At 39.8% G+C, this 25,326-nt stretch overlaps 1 protein-coding gene and 1 long non-coding RNA gene across 18 annotated transcripts in view; both read left to right on the top strand.

The window, feature by feature from the left end:
• LOC136794872 (uncharacterized) overlaps positions 1-25,326 on the top strand; it is a 340,829-nt gene that overhangs the window by 288,251 nt on the left and 27,252 nt on the right. The gene's annotated exons all lie outside the window — the stretch shown is intronic.
• Positions 1-25,326, top strand: part of TGFBR3 (transforming growth factor beta receptor 3) — a 200,584-nt gene that overhangs the window by 169,171 nt on the left and 6,087 nt on the right. For 6 of the 17 annotated variants that reach the window (XM_059061291.2, XM_067042777.1, XM_067042721.1 and 3 more), the window contains 5 exons: positions 2,846-3,145; positions 3,701-3,736; positions 6,021-6,141; positions 14,693-14,734; positions 17,116-17,223. In XM_059061291.2, coding sequence (XP_058917274.1) covers positions 2,846-3,145; positions 3,701-3,736; positions 6,021-6,141; positions 14,693-14,734; positions 17,116-17,223 — 607 coding nt within the window. The remainder of the gene's footprint in view (positions 1-2,845; positions 3,146-3,700; positions 3,737-6,020; positions 6,142-14,692; positions 14,735-17,115; positions 17,224-25,326) is intronic. The other 11 variants (XM_059061302.2, XM_067042789.1, XM_067042772.1 and 8 more) reach the window with 3 other exon arrangements.

The raw sequence follows: 25,326 nt of genomic DNA on the forward strand, positions 1-25,326 counted from the left end.
TGCTTGAACTTCATTTTCTTTTTCATTCTTATTTTCCCATTTATATATCATCTATATGTTCATAATTAAATTTAATCAAAGACATGGTCAAATGATAGAAAAAAGTGAACCAAATCTTTTTGCTATACCATTTTAAATATCATTATACATGATAATAATACATAGTAATACATTGAAGAGAATCTGGGGAGGGGGAAAATGCTATAAACTGCTTTATTTTAAAGTTGTTTTAAACCACCTGAAATATGAGAGAGAATCTGTAAATATTTTACTAAATAGGATAGCAGCTATGCCTAGTCCTTGTTTCCCAGTTTGGACTCCACTGCTAATAATAAAATTTTTATTTGGGGAAAGTAAATAAAACTTACCCAATCATTGGCTTGGTTTAAAGAACTATTTCCATGTTTCTTATGGTCATCCTTATCACATCCCCTCCCAGAATCTTCTATTTCCTCTAGATCCTAGTCTCTTCCTTTAATCCAAGACATTATCAGCTTTGCCACCTGGTCTTTGGTCATCTTTGGGTGATAGTTGGTCACATAGTTGGCAGCTTTTCTTTTAGTTCATTTGTCTTGGGAAATTAAAAGAATGTATTTCTATATATAACCCCACCCAATTTAAATCTAGACTAATACTATTAATAACAGCTGGCATTTCTTAACTAGAAGGGAACTGTGTTGTGTGCATGTAATTTTGACTTTACAGATTGTCACAATCACTGTATCTAGTCAGTGTTAGTGCCCTCGTTCTGCGGGGGAGAAACTAAGGTTTAGTGCTCACAGCGCATGAGCAGCAAAGTCCTGCCACTACTCATTGCTGGTCCATTTCAGAGGAAAAGACTTGTTGACGATTTTTTTCCTCTCATCGAAACAACTTTTTGGAATACCTTAGACATTCTGCCATTGCATACTTTCTTTGAGATTAGAGGTTTGCATTTCTTCTGTTACACATTTTTGCATTGTGGGTTCTGAGTTCATGTTAAAGGCCACTTTTAGGGCCTCCCTGGTGGCACAGTGTTGAGAGTCCGCCTGTGGATGCAGGGGACGTGGGTTCATGCCCCGGTATGGGAGGATCCCACGTGCTGCGGAGCAGCTGGGCCCATGGGCCATGGCTGCTGAGCCTGTGCGTCCAAAGCCTGTGCTCCGCAACGGGAGAGGCCGCAACGGTGAGAGGCCCGCATACCGCAAAATAAATAAATAAATAAATAAATAAAATTTTTTTTAAAAAAAGGCCACTTTTAAAAATAGAGTATATGTTAATTTGCCATTTTCCCAAGATTAAATATCTCATTTTTGGAAATACTGTAAAAATAATGAAGTGTGAATATTTTCAGACTACCAAATACTACTTCCTGGAAAGACTTCTTACCAAGCACCCTCCCTGGCCACATCATGGGTGGCTTGAATTGATCCTGTAGCTGTAGTGAAATAGTGAAGAGAAAATAGACGGGCTCAGAAGACCTGGGCTCAAGCCTTGGTTTCACCCAGTGTTTGTTAGATATGATTTTGAACAAGTCAGCTATCCTGTGTGTTCAGTTTTTCCTCCATTTATAAAATGAAGATGAAAATATTTATCTCATAAGATTATTCTCAAGGATTAAGCTTTAAGGCACAACAAAATGTCATTATCACAGTCATCTTCATTGTTTAGCATCTTGCAGTTAACCACATAGGGATCTTTCAAAATAGTGCCATGGCCTAAAAGCCCCATGCAATGTCAGGGATTTCCCCTGGGTATTTCAGAATGGAAAGTGTGTTTATATCTTCATGCCTTTGAAAGGATTCTGAGGCTATTGGCCCACGGTTGAAGACCAACTTTATTTCTAAAGTGTTTAAATTAATTTTGATCCTGAGTTTAGTCAGGAATGAGGCAATAGAGGGGAGAGGCAGTTCACACAGTGACCCATGTGTCACCAAATGGAGGATCCAGTCTGGTTTGAGGATTTTAACTGAGTTCAGGATAGTTGAGATTTGAATTGGTAGTTGAGATGAGAATTGAATTCTGTTTACTCTTGGCCAAATACTACTTCCTGTTTCTAAAGAAAAGAACCTGAACAAGGTTTGGACATAACCCATACAAATGTTTTGTAAGAGGGAAGTGTAAATGAGTCAGAAACGTTTCCAGATTAGATTTCCCTTAAAATACCCTTGGGCTTAAAGAGTGAAGGGTGAGTACTTGGCAAGGTCTGGTTTGGACCTCTGAGAAGCTGGGACACTTCGCCAGGCCGGTGATCGCCACCAGATTGCACCCTCCCCAACATCCAGCCCCAGAGGTCAGCTCTGCCTGCTCACCATGAAGCAGGACTTCGGGCGAATCTATAGCTTTACTGCCATATTTCAGGCACAGTCTGACTTGCTGCAGTTTAGAAGTTTGGTCTTCCGTGCGTAGTTTAAATAGATTCTACCTCTGTCCTTTATTTTTTGAGTAATTTTTTAAAAGAGCTTGCTTTAACAGGTGATACACTGTTAATGACATTAGGGGCTTTGCCTACTGGTGTTTTGTTTATTTGGGAAAATCCACTTAGGTGCATGATGTACTTTTGTTTTTATTTCCTAGAGGACTTATGGGAGGTTGAAGAGACTTATTTATCTTGTATTATAGACTCTTCCAGGCTGGGACTTGAACTAAATAATTCACTGTATCATCTATACCAAGTTTAAAGGAAAACATCTGTTTCTTCAATTACTGTGTTACTTTTGTAATTAGAAGGAAGACTATATGGATATGTTAGGAAAGTAAAGCAACGTCTCTCATCAGAAGGGCCGCTTTGGTATGTTACCCTTGTGCCTAGAGTGAAAGTGACATGCTAACTTGTTTCTGAATTGATCTTTCTGTTCTGTTGTAGGTGTCCGTTACCAAGGCTGACCAAGAACTGGGATTTGCCATCCAAACATGCTTTATCTCTCCATATTCGAACCCTGATAGGATGTCTGATTATACTATCATTGAAAACATTTGTCCTAAAGATGAATCTGTGAAATTCTACAATCCCAAGAGAGTGCACTTTCCTATCCCGCAAGCCGAGATAGATAAGAAACGATTCAGCTTTGTTTTTAAGCCCATCTTCAACACCTCCCTGCTCTTTCTACAGTGTGAGCTCACACTGTGTACCAAAAAGGAAAAGGACCCCCAGAAGTTACCTAAGGTTAGTGGGCCTTCATCCATCTGTACTGTTATTTTGACATTTTTAGGTGAGGCAGTGACCTACCAGAGAAGTTTAATCACAAGTTACAGCAGGTTGAGGTTTTGGGTTAGGGAACTGCCCAGTTGAAGCCATAAAGTTCATGTTAGCAGGGAACTGTGAGTTTTATGGAGTCTTAGAGAATAAATCCTGACAGTATGATTTTTTTTTTTCCATGTGTGCTACTCAGTAGTGTCTTACGAATGATAAATCAAGACTGTTTTCCATTGAAGGAGAGGTCTGGCTTTATCTTTGCTATTCAGATAGTATCCAGTGCCAGAAGTACAGAGAGCCGAAGGACAAGTTCAGTGTGAGGTTTAATTTTTCCAGGTCCCACTGAGATTTGTATTGCAGTTGTTTTTTGACCTTCTCTGTGTGAGTTATAAGGTTGACTTGTCTCATGAGGACTTCTAAGGGAAACTAACAAATATTTTAATTTTTCTTGGTTTCTCATCGGTTCATCATGTTCGCCTCATGTCACTCCCCACATTGAACCAGTACATTCTATTGCCACAACAGAAATCAGAACCCTTTGACCTTGCTGGCGTGGCCAAGGTAGGGGGAATCAGCAAGGGTAATTACCTCATCATTTTGGCCTTGTGCACAAAGGGTATCTTCTGCTTAGTTTTGTTTCTGTGATCTGCCATAATTATGTATAATTTCATATGTGCATTTATTTTTTTTAGATATCTCACACAGTGTAAGCTGACTTCTATTCCTTTTATAATCACATATCAATTAATGTCTAAAAGTCTAATAATTGAGTCATATCATTAATAATATATTGTATGGATGGCATTTTCTCACCTGATACATAGGTTGTAAGAGATGGGTGTAGAGGGAGAAGAAAAAATTATTATTATTGGATGGATTACCATTGATATGAATCCTTTGTACTGTTATATTCCCCGGGGCATCCATTTCTCCATAAGACCGTAGGAAATTTTATAATACATTTGAAAATATAGCAAATCTGATTTCATAGTCCTCAGGGAGTACGTGTATATATAAGGTGATTTAGGCTGTGTTCTTTAGGTTGCCTTTGGAAACATTGGTGCCTTAGCTGTGTGGGCCTTCACTTTCCAGTGACCATCAAGGTTGGGGTGTAGTGGACCATGGTAGAAAAACATCCGGAGCTTCATGCATGGCTGGGACCCAGAGGGTAACTTTTAGGAGTTAGGGATCTAGGAGGGGAGGCCTGGCAGTTACCAGGGGTCTTTACTGATGGCTGTGGCTGTTACCTTTCAGTGAGCCTGACCTGTGGCATCCCAGCTTCATAGTGTGTTAATCTGTGAAAATTAGTCCTAATATTTCCTTCCAGAACATTCAAAGGAGAGTTCTAAGTCACAGGGGATGACATGGGATGTGACCCTAAACCTAAAGTTGCTATTTATATCCAAGGCAAGATAGAGTGGAAAGAGCATGGAGGACCGAGAAGGAAGGCCTGCTGCTTACCAAGAGGACATTAGCAAGTCCCTGACCTCTCAGAACTTGCATGTCCTCATCTGTACCATTGAAGTAATAGTACCGGCTTCCCTCCTGGGTAGAGGTGCAAATGAGACGGTAGATATGATGACAGAGGACCATTTATAGAGCTGTTACCACTGTCCCTCTGTTTGCTGCCTGTGGGTAATATTTCCACATTTCTGTGAGTGCTTTCTATGACAATAGACAGAGCCAAAGAATGTTATAGGAAGAGTTATCAAAGATCGTTGAGTCCAACTCTGCCTATTGCTGATGAAATTGAGGCCAGAGAGTTCAGTGTCTTGCCCAGGGTCTTGCAGTGAGTTCATTGTAGAATCATAGACTCTTGCTTAACCAAAGAACTAGTAGGAAAGTAAGAAGGCTTTTTCTAAAATGCAAATCTTTTCAGTAATGATTCCTCTCCACAGAAAAATCCATTGTTTCCCTTTACAACGGGGCTGTTGTAAAGGCTTTTCTTGTTTGTTTGTTTGAGGGGGTGGTGGGGGGGAGTTGTCTTCTTATAACATGTATCTGACTTTCATGTTGCCTAGAGCAGCAATGACAGTAAAGCTACAAGTCTTTGCTCTTTTGTGATTGGAAGAACTGGAACCTAATTAACTTTTCTGGGTACCTTGCTGTATATAGACTTCTAAAATAATTGATATGTTTCCTCTTCCAACAAAAGGGAATGGATATCATTGACATTAGCGTTTTACCCACTGATGGGCATAGATAAGGAACCAAAGTTATTTTAAAGAAAAAGGTAATGGAAACAGCTACACTAGGCTTGGGCATGCTGGTTCTAAGTTTGGAGCCTTAAAATAGCTAGAAACAGCTGATCTCATGGCCTCCACACCTGGGCACAACTCCCCAGGACTTCATTTTGGAACATTAAAAGCAGATGACCCTGGAAAGCTTCATTTTGCATGAGCCTATACCAGAGTTAAAAAATCAAATGTACTCGACAACATGATTATCTTTTTGGACAACACATGTAAAATCTGTCACCCTCATAATGCAATACATGAAGTTTCCCACAATCACAAATCACAAACATGAACCATTTATGTGAAGCCAGCTTGGTGAAGGGCCAACATTTGTCATGTAGTTTTTTTATTTTTCAGACTAAATAACACTAAAAGCTCCAGTTGTTTTGTGGGAAGCCGTCCAGCCATGTTTGCATCTTCAAGTGCAGCTGAGAATACACTGGGCCTGCTCTCACATCTCCCAGATTATTTGTGGTTCTTTGAAACTATCCCAATGTCCTGTTTTTCTGGGGTAAACAGCTGTGAACTGTCTGATAAGGGGCCACAGGTCAGCTGTTCAGGCCCTTTGGAGTGACCTCCCGACTCTGCTTTGCTCTGCCTCTCTGCAGTGTGTGCTTCCTGATGAAGCCTGCACCTCACTGGATGCCTCGATGATCTGGGCCATGATGCAGAATAAGAAGACATTCACCAAGCCCCTCGCTGTGATCCACCATGAAGTACAATTTAAAGGTGCGTTTCAAGGAGGCTCAGTCAGAGAAGAGGGGCCTGAGGGCTGCTCATAAAGAAGCTGCGATACTGTAAATCAAAGTCCACTTGTATTCAAAAGATAAATTAATAGCCAATTAGTAACTTTACAATAGAATTCTTTGCCCAAGGATTATTTTATTTAGTTGGTTCTCCTGCTGGCATGCAGTTAGTGATACATTTGCAAATGATTTCCTTATTTATTTATTTATTTTCCCCTTTTTGGCTGTGCTGCACGGCATATGGGATCTTAGTTACCCAACCAGGGATCGAACCCATACCCCCTGCAGTGGAAGTGTGGAGTCTTAACCACTGTACTGCCAGGGAAGTCCCAGTGATTTCCTCTTTAAATATTAGATCAAAGTCTAGGTTGCCTCCATCACATCACGATGTCACTCTCCCTTGCGTGCAAGTATGCTTCCTTGAGGAAGCATAGGAGAGGGTTAGAGTTCCTGCTGGAATTGCATGTAGTCCGTAGCCCATTCTTCCATGACCTACTGGTAAAGGTTGTGCTGGCTGCAAGCTATTAGGGTACTTTTTCAGGACCGCAGATGCCTTTGGGGAGGGCACTATCTATGTGAACACCATCCATCTTAGGTGTCACAGCCAAAAGAAGGCTGAGAACTGTTCAAGTGCTTTTTATAATTTAGTTTTTAGAATCTTAGGCACAGCTCTTGGCTTTCCCTGCTAGCTGGCTGTGGCACTTTGGAGCTCTCCCCTTAGGTCCTGGGGTTTCATTTCCTTTATCTGGAAAAAGAGGGGTTTTGACCAGATGACCCCCAGAGGCCCTTTCAGCTGTAACACTCAGCTGTACTGTTTGAAGAAGCAAAACCATTTTTCATTCATTTCCCAGCCCTCCTAAAGTTGGTGTGAAATGTACATATGAGATGTTTATTGGTTCCTCATCAGTGTTTTTGTTGTTAGGTTATTAGTTGGTTTTCAACCGTTTGAAACAGCTATAACAGCCTCAGTCTTTCTAAGTGGATTGCCCAAATAGTTCCTTGTTTATTGGGTTCAAGGGAAAGAAATAAGAATAAATTAACTGTGTTGCAAAGTATATGTGACAATTGGGCGACAGCTGGCTCTGTTTTGTGCTGTGAAAGTGGTTTAACAACGGCAACAGCTACCTCCTATTCCATCTGTTACTCTTACCTATTTTGAGAGAGCTCATTCTGCTGGTAATTGAAGGCAGCAGCTTGCTTTTTCCTGTGCCAGACAATAATTAGGCATCAATATTGCAGCCGTATAACTTCCAGTAATTCATTCATCCATTCTTTTAAGTCTGGTGGTATTCTTCTAAGTAATTCCTTTAATTTAAACTTTGTAATTATCCTGAAAGGTCAATGTTTTCTGTACATAAAAGTTCAAGAGTAAAGTTTTACCAAATATTAAAGCAATTTCATGAGATTTGCTAATTGAGAGTAGATTTTAGTGGAGAAGCATGCGGTGAAGAAAGTTTATTGCTTCGGTATGTTAAACAAATTGAGAAGGTTAGACTGTAGGCTGGCTTCCCAGAGGCTGTATGCAAATACTCTTTCTAACTTTACACCGAATGGGGTAGGTTTTCTGGCAATTGTTAGCTTTATGAGTGACTCCTCTCACCTTTTACGTGTATTTTCCTTTGACTCTAGAAGCATTTCTCCTCAATTCAGGCCATTGGGGTCTGTGCTTTCCTTCTACCCCTCAGTGAATTGGAATAATCATTTATAAGAGGAGTGTGGCTATTTGCCTGATAACATTGGTCTTTTTGAAAAATAACAGGATCATGAATGTTCTTCCTGCCAGACAACCTAATGTGTTACTGTAGTAAGATAACATACTGTAGTATCTCTGGAAGCGGGCAGATCTCTTGTTGGGAATAACTTTGGGGGTAAAAATTTCCCAACCAATGGGACGGTTTACTGTCTTTTTACTATGTGGGTGCTCTTTGGAGAGTGGGCCAAAGTTCTAGCTCTCCCTGGCCATTTGGTCCATCTTATTTCTCAACACTTGGGTTTTCTGGGGCAGCAGATAGAGGTTTTCAACTTCACAGCCAGCCACAGGGCTGCTCTGTGGCTGCCACTGCCAGTAGCATGGACACATTTCAGGTGGTGTTTCTTCCTTCTGTGGACAGGGAGACTAGGCCATCAAGACTAAATAAATAATTCTGGGTCCCTCCTCTGGGCCACTGTTTTTAATGGAACTTTCCTGAACCTTGCAGCACATCTTTGCTACCTTTGATCTCTCAGTCCCTTGGGAACCAACATGGGATTAGAATTCTTTTGCTTCTTAAATTTTCAATAATAGATGATGGTGGTAGTGGCAATGATGGAGATGGAGGTGATGATAATGATGATCTAACATTTACTGAGCATTTACTTAGTACAAGGCTCTGTGCTAAATGCTTTATGTGGATAATAGTATATGATCCACATAGCCCCTCTGTGAGGCAAGTATAGTATAGAGCAAGGATGGCCAAGGCATATAAGTAAATGGTGGGTCTGGGATTCAAATCAAAGAACTTTGATTCCAGAGCCTGCGCTCTTAAACCTTATGCCTTGTCCTAGGGGGAGGTTGATTCTAGTTTTTAATAAAAACTGCAAGCAACATAGGCATCTATCTCTTCATACCCCTCTTCCTGGCCCCTTCCCCTGTTCATGCAGCATCACACTGGTATGCAAGTTAGCACCCAAGTACTCTAATAATTATGAAATGAAAAGTTGAAGAATTTACACTATTGATACTATGTATAAAATGGATAACTAATGAGAACCTACTGTATAGCACAGAGAACTCTACTCAGTGCTCTGTGGTGACCTAAATGAGAAGGAAATCCAAAAAAGAGGGGATATATGTATACGTATAGCTGATTCACTGTACTGTACAGTATAAACTAGCACAATATTGTAAAGCAACTATACTTCAATAAAAATTTTTAAAAAAAGAAATGGGTTTAAAGGAAGAGGAGAAATGCAATAATTTGAGAAAATTTCTGTTTTCCAGCAATATATTTTATTACTTAAGTTTTCATTTTAATTTTTATTGATTTTTAATTATAAAATTAATACCTATTCATTCTAACAGTTGATGCAATATTAAATGTATAATAACTAGTCCTTAACCCACACCTGGTTAATGAAAGTTAACAGTTTTTGTATCCTGTGTATATCTTTCCATCCCTTTCTCTATGCTCATATAACCGTATACAAATAAATGGAATCTTCTCATTTTCAAAAAAAAAAAGAATTTAAGGAAAAAAGTCTGTTCCCCCAAAGGGTTAAGATGTTGGGAAACATGTAAACTGTTTAAGAGAGTATTAAAGTTTAGGACAAGTTCTGTGACTTTGAATTGTAACTCACAAAAAAGCCCAGGAAACGTGAATAGTTTATGCAGATTATGGTTTATGGCAAAACAATTAAAATAGTTGAGGTGGTGCCATCCTACCATATTTTCTGAAATATTTTGAAGTATAGGCAGGTTAGTGCTGTTTGCTTTGGATGCTGTGACCATTTTTTACAGCATTTGAGAACACTTGGGCTTACATAATAAAAATGATTACACCGCGTCAGCGATGATTTTATTTTTTAATGGTGAAAGGGAAAAGTAATCGTCTGAAATTTAGGGCATATATTAAAAAAAAAAAATTGGGAGCACAAAAGAACATCCCCAAATTTGCCATGATTTATATACAATATATAATTCTTAGCAAGTTAAGTGTTTAAAATACTGAATTTTCTCCATATTTCTACCACATAACTTTTAAAAAAAAACATCTTTATTGGAGTATAATTGCTTTACAATGGTGTGTTAGTTTCTGCTTTATAACAAAGTGAATCAGTTATACATATACATATGTCCCCATATGTCTTCCCTCTTGCGTCTCCCTCCCTCCCACCCTCCCTATCCCACCCCTCTAGGTGGTCACAAAGCACTGAGCTAATCTCCCTGCGCTGTGCGGCTGCTTCCCCCTAGCTATCTATTTTACACATAACTTTTTAAAGATTAAAATGTGCTCAGGACAGTACCTGGCATATCATGGGCACTCAGTAAATGTTAATTTCCTTTCCTTCCTCTTAACATCTCAGCCAAACTAGGGTTTTTGCGGGGGATTAGAGGGGAGTGGAAGGGAAAGTTGTGAACGTCAGTTGGAAATTAATCCAAGAGAGGCGTTACTTTTTGGAACACATTTGATTTTTTCCAGAACAAAAATAGTCTAAAGCACCAGCCAGGTTTTGTCCTCAGGCTGAGGTAGAGATGAGGGGAAGCTGAGTAGAAAGATGGTATGAATGTTTAATTAACAGACCAGGACATTCAGTCTCTATCCAATAAGGAAGAGATATCATAAGGTGTTTTTTCATTCAATGTGCTTCACATTTTGAAAACTTTTTACTTTAGAAAAGTTCAAATATAAACAGAAACAGAGGTAATAGTAGAATGAACTCCCATAAACCCTTCAATTGGTTTCAACAATTACCAATTCATAGCCAATTTTGTTTTATCACTTCCTGTCCCTGGATTGTTTTAAAGGAAACCCAGGCATTTCATTTTATTCACAAATATTCCAGTATGCATCTTTAAAAGTTGAGACCCATCAAAGATCTCAAGTAGAGAACCGATGGTCAGATTGTTTAGGAAGATTACTCTGAAAACAGCATGGAAGTTGAGTTGCAAGGGTATGTATGCAATAATAAGATATATATGATATTTATGGTTATTTATAACAGAAATGTTTATTGAGGACCTACTACATGCTTGGCATATAATAAACAAATTTTCCTATCATTGAATGAGGCTTTACAATCTAATGCACTACTGATGTTTTGGGCTGGATCACTCTTTGCTGTGGGCGTTATCCTGTGAATTGTAGGGTGTTGAGGAGCATCCCTGGCCTCTACCTACTAGATGTCCTTAGCAAACCCTTCCACCAGCAGTTGTGACAACCCAAAATGTGTCTAGACATTTCCAAACGTCCCCTGAGGAGCCAAGTAGGCAAAAATCACCCCCAGTTGAGAACCACTGATCCTAGTAGAAGGATGCAGATAAGTGAATAGGCAATTGCAGTGATACTGAAAGAACCCAGAGCAGAGATGAATTAATTTGTTAAGAGTGCAATAAAGTCAGTAAAAAGTATATCTTCAATGGCCTGCACAAGCTTCTTTGTCTCCCCATCCTTCCTTCGGTGCCAAATACTAATAGATGTGGGTGCCTGTTAGACACCTCATTTCCCTGTGGGCCTGCCTGGTCCTGCCATGTTTAGGAGAACTGAATTAAAAGCCTGAAGCCAGAAGCTGTGGTCAGTCACTCATGCATAACCCCAGAAATATCCCTTTTATGAAGACCATGCCTGACAGTCTGAGGAGGGAAATTTTGGTTCTGGGGCAGACCAAAGTTTGCTCAGAGTATATGAAAAGATTTAATTCAGAATGTTGATTATAGTTTGTTCTCTCTGTAAAGAAATCTTTACTGTTAAAATTCTCTTTCCAGTAATAGCTAGGATTCCTTTATTTCAATCGTACCCTTAAACCAAAAGTAAATATTGTTCTGTCCACTCTTTTCCTTTCAGCATGCCAACTCGATCATAGGGTTCCAGTGGAGATCAAACTATTTTAGTTATACTCAGGGGTTATTGGGAATTTTGGAACAAAAATGTTAGGGGATAAAATCCTTTAACCTTGTATCTGCAGCTTGTGCTTATTATTGTTTATGCACAGAAAGCATGGAGGAACTTCGCCTCTGGGGAAATGAGCAACAACTGTTTCTGCTTAGCTCTATGAGGAGGCCCCTATTTGGGGTGGGGTAAGAGGATTAGGTCATAACGTAAATCCATTAAGAATTTTAAAACAATGTCATCTATCACACAGGCTTTACTATAAAACCTACATTCTCACATCTGAGGTCTCCTTAGGGGAGAAGCATTATTTGAAACCTCTTGGGGATTTTGAGTGACAAAGTTTAACTATGGGTGGTTGATTGAATGGAACTCTTCCCAGAAGTGTGTATATTTCTCGCATGATGAACGCTATAGAGACCTTTAAATGCCTTTGGACTTAGTTCAGAGTATCAAACCACTACTTCTTGAAGAATTTTGTGGTTAGATACCCCTACTTCATAGGACTCTTGAGAGTTTAAAATGAGAAAATGTAAATGAGGGTTTTTTGTCAATTGTAAAACACTATACAAATGAACAAATGTAAGGCGTAGCTGTTGTTACTTTATTGCTGCCAATAAGGCTGGTGGAGCCAAACTCCCAGGAGACAGTCTCATGTGCATTGTGTAGTTGGTGTGTGTTCTGCACACGGAAATAGATTTTCTTAAAAACACACAGTTATTTTAATTTTCTAAGTAATTTTATTTAAGTATAACTTTCACATATATCCTGATCCCAGGGCCACTATGCTCCACAACTCCAGGGGGCACCGTTCCGTTGTAGTGGCTTTGATTCATCCCATAGCATTCCTTCCCTTAGAGCTGGACTGTGATACCGCACGCTGCAAGAATGTGCTCAACCAGCTAAAATGGTTAATCCCGAGAATTTACAATCCTATCTGGCTTTTTTTATTTTTATAAACATCAACTCAAATGCTGCTTGTTTTGGTCAATTTTTCACGTTTTTATTTTTTGCTTCCCTATGGATTCCAACACAAGGTGTGTGTTCCTTTATTGAATGAAAATGGAGATGAAGAGAGGCACTAAACATATCACTTTTAAACTCTCAAGAACAGGGGCAGAGTCTGTGTGAGGACTTAACACATTTTTTCTATAAAGGGCCAAATGGTGAATATTTTCAGGTTGTGGCTTATGGAGTCCCTGCCTCGACTCTTTAACTGCTGTTGCAGTGTGAAAGCAGTGGTGGACAATATATAAATGAATGAGCCTCGTTATGTTCAAATAAAACTTTATTTATGGAACAGATTTGACTTTCATATAATTTTCACATCATAAAATATTATTTTCATTTTTTTCAATGACTTAAAAGTATAAAATTCATCTTTAGTTCACTTAAACAAAAATAGAGTGGTTGGCTGTTATTTTCTACCCCCTGGTTTATGATATTCTCACTGTTGAGAATAGCATGTCACTATGCACAAGTACCTTCTTAATCAGTGCTTCCCCAGCTAAGGACAGAGCAACACTCACCAGTCATTTAGCTTACAGGGCAGAATCTGGAATCCTTGGTCAGCCCCTACCCTGATGCTTTCCAGCTCTGACCTTGGGCTGGTCACATGATAACAGTCTCAGGCTGCTCATTGGTAAAATAGTGATAAGAATTCTTTTTCTGCCTCCCTTACGGGGCAGGTTGAAACCTCAAATGAGATTAGGCTGTCTAGCACTTTCTGAACACAAAGGCATTGTATAGAACTGTCAAAGCATATAGGCATTTTCTTACAGTCTTATTCCAAATTTCCTCTAGTGCCTTTATTTTCAAAAAGTGCATCAACATTCTAACCATCCTCCACCAAGCATTTCTGGTAAGGCCGTTCTATGCCAGGCTGAGCCCTGAGGATATACAGATGAATAAGATCTAGACTCTGCCCTGGGGGTTAAAAAAATTGAGAGAATTCCGATGTGATGTGGCACATTTATAACAGAAGAGGGAAGGAATGAGCAAAGGTGGGAGAGACTTGCCCTGCTGGGGTGGGCATGGGCTATGAGAGAATCAGAGAAGGCCTCCCTGTGAAAATGCATCAAAGCAGGTCTGGGAGAGGGGGGTACTTGAGGGGATGGCTTGCAACTTGTGATGACATGGAGCCACATGGAGAATTGGGGGAACTTAACTACAAGGAGCCCAGCACGGGTGAGGAGCCCATTAGGAAAGGAGGCTGGAGAGAGGTGGGTACAGGGAGGCAGACCTCTCTGTGCCATGCTGGAGAGTTCGGATTTTTTTCCCCATAAACAAAGGGAAGTCATTGAGTGTTTTAATCAGGGCAATAGCATAATCAGCTCTGAGCTCTGGAAAAGTCACTCTGGGGGCACATATGGGGGGAGAAACATTTGGGGTGGGAGCAGTAGTGGTGACAAGGAGACCAGTTAGAAAAGCTCTGTAATAATGCAGATGCGTGATGAGGAGCTGAACTAAAGGATGATTGATAGTATTAGGATGGAAGAATGAAGATGCCTTTACAACACTTGTGTACATTAAAAGACGTTTTTGAAAGTCGAATAGTATTGAATACACTGGAGAAACAGGATTTAAAGATATTGGATCCTTTTTAAAATAAACAGAAAGGTACACACACACACACACACACACACACACACACACACACACACACACGCACGAATTATCAGTCTCAGATTCCCTGAAGGTGTTTGCCTTCAATTTTTCTTCAAATTGGAGAAACTGTACAATTGATCATTAACAAAGTACAGTGTTTAAAATTTCTGAGTAGTCCATGTTATAATCTTGATATCTAAAGAGGATAATTGACAGAGCTTTTACAAAGGAAGTATTTATTAACAAATAGAAAAGTGTCAGCCTCTGCTGAGATTTCGATGACCTTTCACTTAGAACTTGATTTCTCTGTAGAACGCATCATGATTTATGTTTTTGTTTCAGAAACAGGTCCAAGCATTAAGAAACCGATTCCAGTTTCTCCACGTAAGTCTTTATGCAACTATTTTGAAATAAAGCCTCCTGGGCTTTTATAAGAATGAGTTGGTTATGGAACATTTGCCAAACTTTGAGTTTTGATAAGAAGACTTCTGCTCTCATTCTCCCTCACCCCATTTTTCTCGTACTTTCTTTTTTCCCTTCCCCTGTCATTCCTTCATTCTCCTTTCTTTTTTCCTCTCCACTTCTGCCATTTTAAAATATGAATTTGTTAACCCATTGGTGTGTATCACCTTAATGCAAATATAGTATCTTTCTTAGTTTTAGAGAAGTTCATCGTCTGCATACTTATATCAATTGTGATCTGAAAGCATTAACATACAGCTGTGGGAGGGGTTTGCTTTATGTATCATCAACAGTATCTGCCTGCTCAGAGAAGTAGTGATAAAGGAACTAGCTGCTATACCATTAAGACAATCACTAGTCCAAGGGGTGTCGAGAAGGCTTGTGAGACAAAAAGGGAGAGAGACCAGCTGCTGCAAAATGATGCATTGGAAATTATCTGGGCCAATTTCATTGCTTTATACAGAAAAAAACTCTGACCCAGAAGTATTTAAGTGACTTCCCCATGGTTATAATTGTCACTGAGGCAGGACAAGAGCCTGGGCTTTCTGGGTGTGCACCCAGAGCTCTTCTAGATAATGTTGCCTTGTGAGGAGAGTCTGTACTTTTTTTCCTCTTTAAGACTTTCCAGGTTAGTCTCCATGGCTGATCCCATCACATACATGTAAAAATCAGTCTGGAGAGTTCCTTTATGCTAAGTACTTTATAAACCATTCTATTAAGTGTATTAGTTTAACAATATCACGTAACAGTATCTTGAACCTAGAAAGAGATACATATGGACACGTTCTCTGGTACTCACCTAGTCTGATTCTCATAAATGACACCTCCATCTTCAGAATTTTAGAATATTTTCATTAAAAACTTTTACTCATGCCCCACTTTTGCATCTGTAGGCATGAAAAGACAAGTCATCTTTTAATATCTGTCCTACAGACTAAATTAGGTTGATGGGAGCTTGGTTCGTCTTAACCTCCATAGCGTTCTTCCCACTTCTTACTCCTCCTAGGGGATCCCCAGCCTCTTTGCAAACTCCTGTTGTTTACCCCCTGCCTTCAGCAGGTGAGGTAGTGCTGTCCCATTTTTTAGAAGTTAAATGAACACCATAGGGCACATGGCTAGAAGAGTAGGGACCAGGACTTGGGAATCTGGATCCTTCAGAACCTTCTCTACCACATTATACTTTTCCTGAGCCCTTTCAAGTGCTGGGGCTGCTCAAGGGTCACATTTGTCTACACCTGTATATTATACACTGAAGTTGTTGAATTTACATAGATATCAGCTGGAGTCACTTCTGACTGGAGAGAAGCATAGAAACAGTATTGAAATAATGGGGAGATCCTGTACCTTCAATTTATAGTATAAAAAAAAAAAAAAGAGAGACTTTAGAAATTTTATTCCACCAAAAACCTCTGTCCCTTGGAAACTGATTTTTACTTTCTATAAGTGATTCAAATAAGGTAGTTCTCTTACATGAAAGGAAATATTCTATTTCTGTGGCCTAGAGTTAATTTCAAATATAAAAATCTTTGCAAATGGCGGAACAGTTGGTTCTATTTATATGTTTTGCTGACCATAAAATTGACATCACTCCCCACTGAGGAGTATTTCTGTTCACCTCATAGAAAGATCATGGTTGGAAAAGTGTTAAAAAGTAGGTTGTGTTAAATGACACAATAGGTAATTGTTGAGATGGAGGGTTTAATGTGAGGAGGTCAGTGAAATTTTATAATCCATAGGAATAGTTTATCCTTATTGTATGTTTTCTCCTTTTCACCACCTTTCTTCCTATTATCTTTCATACTTTTAAATGTTCATGAAGGTATGTTTATAAAGTGTTTGGAGTGTGTTTTTTATGTAGTGTCTTGTTTTTTGTGTAGTGTCTCAGTGTTCAGTGAATAAGAAGCCATGAGTCAGATTTTGATAGTAGTTCACCTTATTTTCCCAAGCATCTTAACCTTTGACTTTTCAAGCCACTTTATCATTCAAATAGTAGGTCCTCAGATTGAGACAATAAACCATAGACCTAAGGTTTTACAGAGTTGACAAATCTGATTTTTTTAGTAAGTTTGTTGCTCAAGATAAATTGCAAACTGAGGGTATCTTGGAAATCTGAAAATTTCATTTTTCTCTTGAGAAAATATTTGCAAGTTACACATACAGTGTATTTTGTTGGAATCTGCTCTTTATCCTCCGATTTTATTAGCTGGTGCTCAGCCTTTCTGACAATACTTGTGAAACAATATAAAATTGCAGCATGTGATGCAGAGTCACTCAAAATATGCATTGGTTTCTCTTCATTATAGCGATATTCCATGGTCTGGACACCCTAACCGTGATGGGCATTGCGTTTGCAGCATTTGTGATTGGAGCACTGCTGACAGGGGCCTTATGGTACATCTATTCTCACACAGGTTAGTGTGACTGTTGCATATCAGTTGGTGTACATTCCACGTGCCTGGCACACTATAGACACTGTGTTTCATTGCATGGATGAATGGATGAAATAATGAATGAAAGAGAGAGAAAGTTCATTCCCACCATTTTCACATTTATGTATTTGGCATGAATTGGGTTTTGCAAAAATATAATTTGCTTTAAGCAAATCTCTAAATTCCTTTTAGAAAAGGAATGTTTAAACTATTTATGTTAATTACATTTGAGATGTTGCTGAAATTTAGCTGCTAATAAAGCTATTTTGTGGTTAGGGTTTAATTAAAGAAAGATAATGCAGACAAACTGGAAACATAAAACATTCCCCCAAAGCTAAAAACTTCAGAATAAACATATAAATGGGCAGGAAGTAAAAAAGGAAGCCAAGGTGCTGAGCACTGTCCACCAGAGGCCCTAATCAATGGCATAAACCAGAATTTCTCGACCTTTTTAAAATCCATACCATGAGCCAGGCTGAAACGATGACTGTGTTATAGGGGAGAGAAGCACGGAAGGGCGTTTTGAGAAGTCATATCTTAATCTTCATCAGAATCTTCCCTTCAGATACTGCATTCTCTGACAGACTTACTTTAAATTATGGCAGAAGGAGAAGAATTAACCCTATGGTGCCTAGCATGGGAAAGTCACACAGTCCAAAACAAAAGTTTAGGAGTTTAATAGTAGGCTTTGAGTCCACAGATTCCTCATCAGCAACCTTTGAGTGAAGCCAGTTACCCTTAGACAGCACAGGTTTGAACAGTGAGGGTTCACTTATACGTGGATGTTTTTCAATAGTAAATACTACAGCACTACACGGTCCGCGGTTGGTTGAATCCATGGATGCAGAGGAACTGTGGATGCGGAGGGCTGACTATAAGTTACATGCAGATTAACCTCCACGTTGTTCAAGGGTCAAGTGTATATTTCACGTGAGAGAAAGGAAATAAGTCTCTTAAATGTAAGGCTCTGAGGATATATGAACATCTGTGAATCAGTTTAGGAATGTTCTTCTTCATGAACAGTGTATGCAAGCGCTGCAAGGCACAGCGTTTAGCAGAGGAGCAACTTATTATTATTATTTTTTTAAACATCTTTATTGGAGTATAATTGTTTTACAATAGTGTGTTAGTTTTTCCTTTACAACAAACTGAATCAGTTATACATATACATATGTTCCCATATCCAGAGGAGCAACTTAGAGTTAATAATTTTGTCACAGGAGTACTGACACATTCACATCTCAGACTCACAGTTCTTTGCAACTTTCCCCAATCTCCTGCATGGCTGTAAGATTCTAGGGCTGTTGGGCAGCTTATGCTTTATATATTAGGAATGAACTTGAAAGTACGCCAAGAAGACTCTGTAGCCCTGAGAATTTCTATGGGGTAGTCACCCACAGACACTTACCACGTACCTGCTGAGCCATGACTGGCCTTGGCCATAGAGCTACACCCCCAAACCCCGAAAGCAAATCTCAGGCCAGTAAGTGCCAGGAAGCCAGGTGAAGGCAGAAGAGGGCAACCAGATGGCACTCACTATGGGAACAGATCCCACTGAACTCCCTCTAATAATCCCAGACTCTTGTCCATGGCCATGCTTACAAACCTGGGGAAAAAAGCAAAGCCTGGTTCTGTGGCATGTATTGCTGCTTGTTAAATTCTAAGGTGGTGTTGTTACTGTTCCCTTCTCCCCCAAGCCAGAGACTTAGGAGGAGTTTTTAAGTTTTGTTAATATAGAAGTTGATTTGTGAGTAGATTAAAAAACAAAAACACAAAGGCCTTCCTGTGATGATTTTCAGCAAAATAAATTATGCTGACTTGGAAGCTGAAAGGTTTTTAGACACTGTCATTTGGGCTCTAAACCTGTTAGCATCACATATGATACAGCTTCAAATGACTTTAAAATAATTAATTAATTAATTTAGGCTGTGCCAGGTCTTAGTTACAGCACACGGGATCTTTTTAGTTGTGGCATGTGGACTCCCAGCTGTGGCACGCATGCGGGATCCAGCTCCCTGACCAGGGATCGAACCCAGGCCCCCTGCATTGGGAGCTCAGTCTTACCCACTGGACCACCAGGGGAGTCCCCAAATGACTTTTTATTAAAAGCTATAGCCTATGATTCATTTTAAAGACTGCTCATAAGGAATACCAGTGTCATGCAAGCAAGAAAAAGCCTCACTTTAGGACCAAAGGGTAGTTTCCTATCCAGAACCCCCTCAGTTTCTTACCTGGGTCAGCTAGCAGCAAGTTTAGATAAAAAGAGATCATAATGCAGTGGCCAATGGAAAGAGGTGTCTATACAAACACTGACTCAGTCCATTCAGTTTCCACAATAATCTAAGCTGTGGAACTCAGACCTTATATGGTATATTTGGGGGTTCAGGCAGCATCTGCCTCTATGGCTAAAACGATCCTTAATTTAAACAACTTCCTGTTCTGTCTATTCCATCTGCGGCACAGAGTGCAGAACCAAGTCACAGGTTTCAATTGTGGAGATCTACTTACACACCTGGAATGTGTGTTAGTCCAAAAAAGCTGGGTCCCTGCTTTATCATATGACAACTTTGGGTACAATAAGGGATACTTCCTTAGGGCTATATTCACTCTGTTTGGAAAACTCCATTTCTAATATTTACATTCTCCACTAAGATGGTGCAGAGAGGTGGGGCAGTCAGGGTGGAAATGGTGCTGAAATGGAGCCATAGCATCTTCATACTCCTGGGAGCCTAGCTAGGTCATGGTCCCTAACCTGTCTCATGAAGGTCCCAAAAGTTATGTGCAATATTATATCTATTAATTTTTTGAGAAGAGGAGCAAAAGCATTTATTTTTAATTCTTAGTAAAACTTTTAAGCTTTATCACAACATGCACATGGTTTAAAGGCTGAAATAGTTCTGTAAGACTTGTTATGAAAAACATGAGTCCCCTACTGCCCCACTCCCTTTTTTGTCTCCTCAGAGCACCTTTTTTTTTTTTTTTTCTGTGTTACGTGGGCCTCTCACTATTGTGGCCTCTCCCGTTGCAGAGCACAGGCTCTGGACACGCAAGCTCAGCGGCCATGGCCCACGGGCCCAGCCGCTCTGCGGCACGTGGGATCCTCCCGGACCGGGGCACGAACCCGTGTCCCCTGCATTGGCGGGCAGACCCTCAACCACTGCGCCACCAGGGAAGCCCTGAGCACCATTTTTGACTTTTAGCTGATTCTCTTGGACATCAATCCATATCTGTAAATAACATGATATATTGCCACTTCCTTTTTTTTTTTTTTTTTTTTTTTTTCGGTACGCGGACCTCTCACTGCTGTGGCCTCTCCCGTTGCGGAGCGCAGGCTCCAGACGCACAGGCCCAGTGACCATGGCTCACGGGCCCAGCCGCTCCACGGCACATGGGATCCTCCCGGACCGGGGCACGAACCCGTGTCCCCTGCATCGGCAGGCAGACTCTCAACCACTGCGCCACCAGGGAAACCGTATTGCCACTTCTTGACAAAAATTTTAGGTCTTTTCTTTCGACCTCTTACTATGGAAAATGAAAATTTAGTTCTCTTTCAGCCCTGTGTCCCAATTATATATTCATGCCCTTTTTGTCCTCCTTGTCCCCACCATCCTCCAAATAGAATTATACTGACATTTTGGTTAGGTCAGAATTAATGTTTGCGTTATTATGACAGCCTAAATACTAACCACAATTTAGCCATGTACTATAATAGTGTTGCTTCTCCTGCATGACTTCTGATTTTCCCTAGAATTAATAATTGTCTCTCTCTCCACCCCCACATTACCTTGGTTTTGTATATAATTATCACTAATTCATCAGTTGACTCTCTGCCAATTGTCTCAATCTCCTCTTACACTTACACATTCAGACATCAGACATTCTACTGATTCATTTTCCTCAGTACTTTCGAGTTGTGGATGTCCTGTGTCATGGATCTTGTCTTCCCCCTTCTTGGTTTAAAGGGAACATAAGAGGTAAATGTTTTTTGCACCATGCATGTCTGCAAATATCTTCATTTTATACAAACACTTGGTAGATAGTTTGGCAAGGTATAGAATTTTAGGTTACAACTAATTTTTCTTCAGAAGTTTGAAAGCACTCCTCATTGAGTTTTATCTCTGAAGATTGCTTTGGGGAAATGCAAAGCCATTAAGATTCCTGAGCTGTTTTTTCTCTCTGGAAGAAATTTTACAATAATAGTGCTTGATTTAGGTATATTTTCATTCATTATTCTGGGCATTAATTGAGCCCTTTCAGTCTAGAAATGATGTCCTTCATTGTTGAGATTTTTTAGAATTATTTATTTTTTCTTGCCCCTGTTTTTTTTGTTCTCTCATTCTAGAAATAATTTTATTTGAAAGTTGAACTTCTTGAATCGTGCTCCAATTTTCCTTTTCTGTTTTCCATCTTTTTCCTTTCTTTATTTACTAGGAGATTTCTTCATCTTTATCTTTCGGTTTCTTATTGCATTTTTAATACTGCCTTCACATTTGTTAATTCCAAGAAGTATTTCCTATGAATTAAAAAAATATATCCTACTCTTATCTTATGGGTGCAATGTCTTATCTCTCTGAGAATATTAATATAGAGTTATTTAAGAATAGGAAAGTTCTGAGCTGGTGGGTAGAACATATTGATTTTGAACTTCCCTTAGGGTTATCTGGCTAGGCCTTTTACTGAGGAACTTCTGGTATCTCATCTTTGGATCTTTCCTCTTGAGCTTATCAGGTTTTCAATGAGACAGGTTTTCCTGTTTCCTTCCTGGAGGTTGTAGTTCTGGCTGTCAGCATTCTGGGGGTCACAACATTCAACATGTACACATTAATTTAATTCTCCTCTGTAATTGTGGTTCTCTGCCCTCAATTGTGCTGGTATTGGTCATTCCCGGAACCCTAGTTTCATCCTCTTTAGAGAGTAAACTTCCTGTCTTCCTCCCAGATGAGGAAGGGCAGGGTCCCAGCACCATGGAGTAAAGAAGGGGATTTAGAGAAATGTTATTGCTTCTCAAACAGAAGTTTAGCCACCCCAACTTCTTACAGCCCCATGTTCACCCTCTTGTCTAGGGGTACCTGATGCCACCATTTCCTGAGTTTTTGAGGAGTTCTGTGTTACTACTTGGCTGTTTCTCAGCTTTTCCTACTGGTGGCTTAGGTTCTACCAAAGCCTTGACTTGAATCTGCTAAGTCAGTTACTACTCACCCATTTCCTCATTAGCTTCCAATATTTTATTGCTATTGTCTCCACTCCTGTTTTCTTTCTTCTTCTTGTAGGTTTTCTTTCTTCTTCTTGTAGGTTTTCTTTCTTCTTACAGGTTTATATCTTTTAAAAATCTGTAAATTGTCATTTTGGTAAGGTTTTCCTCTAAGCCTATGACTTGCAGTTTTGTACCAATTAATATCTTGATTCTTGACATTTGAATTTCATAAGCTCCCTCCTGTGAGAAGAGTAAACTAGACTACCTTTAGTTTAGGGAAGTTTTCAATCCCTTTTCATCAGTTTCAAAAATTATCCCTCCCCATTCTCCAAGAAAAAAGACCTACCTTTCGGGGGCAAAACTGTAGGAGGGGGTGGGTTAGATGTTGTTATAATTTATCTTTACTTTAACTTGCCTTTGTGGTCCCTGAACAGGATGCACTCAAAGTCTGATGATAATTAGAAGAGGAAGAAGAGAAAGAAGTGGGGAAAAGTGGGAGGGAGGCCACCTTCTATGTGTATCTGTACCACCTTAAGTGTGGGCTATTGTCAGAAATTGGACTTGAAGTACTAGTTTGTTCAACTGCTAACTTGTTACCTGAGCCAAGAATATGAACCATGTTCTCGTTAGTAAACATAGAGATGATCTGCACTTTACAGGGTTATGAAGGTGAGAGTATTTAAACAAGAAATGCAAGTGAAAAGTTTGAACTCCAAAGTCCTCCAAAAAATGTAAGGTTGCTCATATGTGCAGGCAGAAAAAAAATCTAAGTGTGGAAGGAACACTGTGTTTCACAGAACAAAGTAAAATGCTGAGGTGTTGAATTAGGTGTGCCTGTCCCAATCCCTCGGGCTTCTGTTCAGCAATCCTGAGTTGAACACACTATATGTCTGAGTTGAACACACTATATGTTCTTAAAGCAGAAGTCAAGCACATACCCAGGTCTACCTGAGTCAGGTAATTAGAATGCTCCTTTTAATTAGGAGCATCTCTGGAGGCGTCAAATGCTTTCAGACATCTGAAGTTTCTCCAAGCTCCCCAGTTTAGTCCAGGTGAAGAAAGAAACAGCAAGAAGATCAGCTAAAGTGGGACTAAAATAGGAGACAAGAGACTAACTCCCAGGGATCAGAAAGATGCAGGTGGGACAGATGGGAACCCTGGTATGCCTGGAGAGAGGGAAGGATCCACTCTTTTCACCCAAGTGCTCAGGTTAAGTTGAAGTAAGATGCCTACAGAAAACCAAAGTGCAGGTGCGAACAGGTTGGCCATATTGCGGGAATATAGAAAGAAAGTGGGAGGTAGAACATTTTTGAAAGATTTTACTTCCTGCCTTGGAACCTTACTCCATAACTTATAACAACATCTAATTCACCCCTCCTGCAGAGTTTTGCCTACAACAGGAAAGTCCTTTAGCTTGAAAGTGAGGAGGGACAATTTTTGAAAATGATGAATAGTGTTCATTGAAAGCTTCTCTAAACTAAAGGTGGTCTAGTTCACTCTCCTTAATGGAGTGAGCTTGTGAAATAATTATAATTAGGATATCAAGAGACAATAATTGGTACAAAATTGCAACCAACACATAGGCCTAGAGGAAAACATCTTTGTTTTCTCTGCAGCATCAAGTAATATTAGGTCTAAGTCACCCCCAGGCATATGGTTTTCAATCCAATGCTTAAATATCTCTCAAGAAAGAAATTCCATAAATTCCCGCTATAACTAACCAATCCTCATAATCAGCAAGTTCCCTGCTATGTGACCTAAATCTCTGTCACTGCCATTTAAACTCATTTCCTCATGTACTGCTCTCCAGGGAGCAGTACACCTGTCTGTTCCTCTTTGTAATAATCCTCTGTGGGCAATATTTGCAAACTGTCTGCTTTGGGCTAAATAATTGAGATTCCTCTCACCTTTCTTTAAAATTCTTCTGTTGTTGTTTCCCCGTAGAGCTTCTCCATGTTATTCACGTCTTTAGATTAAGTTTCTTCCCCAGGACCTGCCATGGTGAAAGATTTAAGAGATAAGAATCCAGTTGTAAAGTAGACTGCCAAAGAGGTGGCAGGAAATCGGATATGGACAGCTCCATGCCAAGCTAAAGAAAGGAAATAGGTTATCCCTTAAAATATGTGGGGTTTTTTTGTTTGTTTTTTAGTTTTTTTCTTAAAAGCATCTCTGGCAATATCTAAGCTCAGCCACAGGCTAATATGTGAGCCGGGTGGAATGGAAGGCAGCCATGCTCACCATTATACCACCAACACACACTGAGCCGGATGGAATGAATCCTTGTCCTAACACACCTTCCTCCTGAGTATCCTGTGTGCCAGATGCCTCTTTCCCCTACTCACTCTCCTTCCCAAATATCTCTTCCTCGGTGGTTTGAGATTTTAGGAGCAAATCATGAAGACTGAATACATTTCTTCTGATGGCCAAGTTTGATATTTATGAGCAGGGAGCCTTCCTTGAACTTGCATTCTCTAAGTGCGCCTGCTCTGCATAGCCCTGCAGTCCTCCCTGACCATCCATCTTCTCCAGAAGTAGGTCAGTTGTATTTGTCACCCAAGGGAAATTTTAGAGAAACTCAGTGCTCCAAGAAATCAGAGGTCACTGTGATAGAGAGCAGAAAACCAAAGAACCCACCTTAGAAAACCTAAGGGACTTTGCTGGCTTTTTAAGCAGAAACATCTGCACATTAAACTTTCTTTCTCATGGTGAATTTTTCTGTAGTGCCACTTGCATCTGACAGTAAGAAAAATTTTCTTGATTTCTCCAAAGGTAAAAGTTTTTCCAAAGGTAAACGTTTTTAACAACTTGGTTATACTGAGAAATCTCACATCTTACATGTGACAATAGACACAGAGCTAGAAGGGATAGTCTAAAGAAGCTATTTTCAACAT

This window comes from Kogia breviceps, chromosome 1, assembly GCF_026419965.1.
Source record: "Kogia breviceps isolate mKogBre1 chromosome 1, mKogBre1 haplotype 1, whole genome shotgun sequence".
Taxonomy (NCBI): domain Eukaryota; kingdom Metazoa; phylum Chordata; class Mammalia; order Artiodactyla; family Physeteridae; genus Kogia; species Kogia breviceps.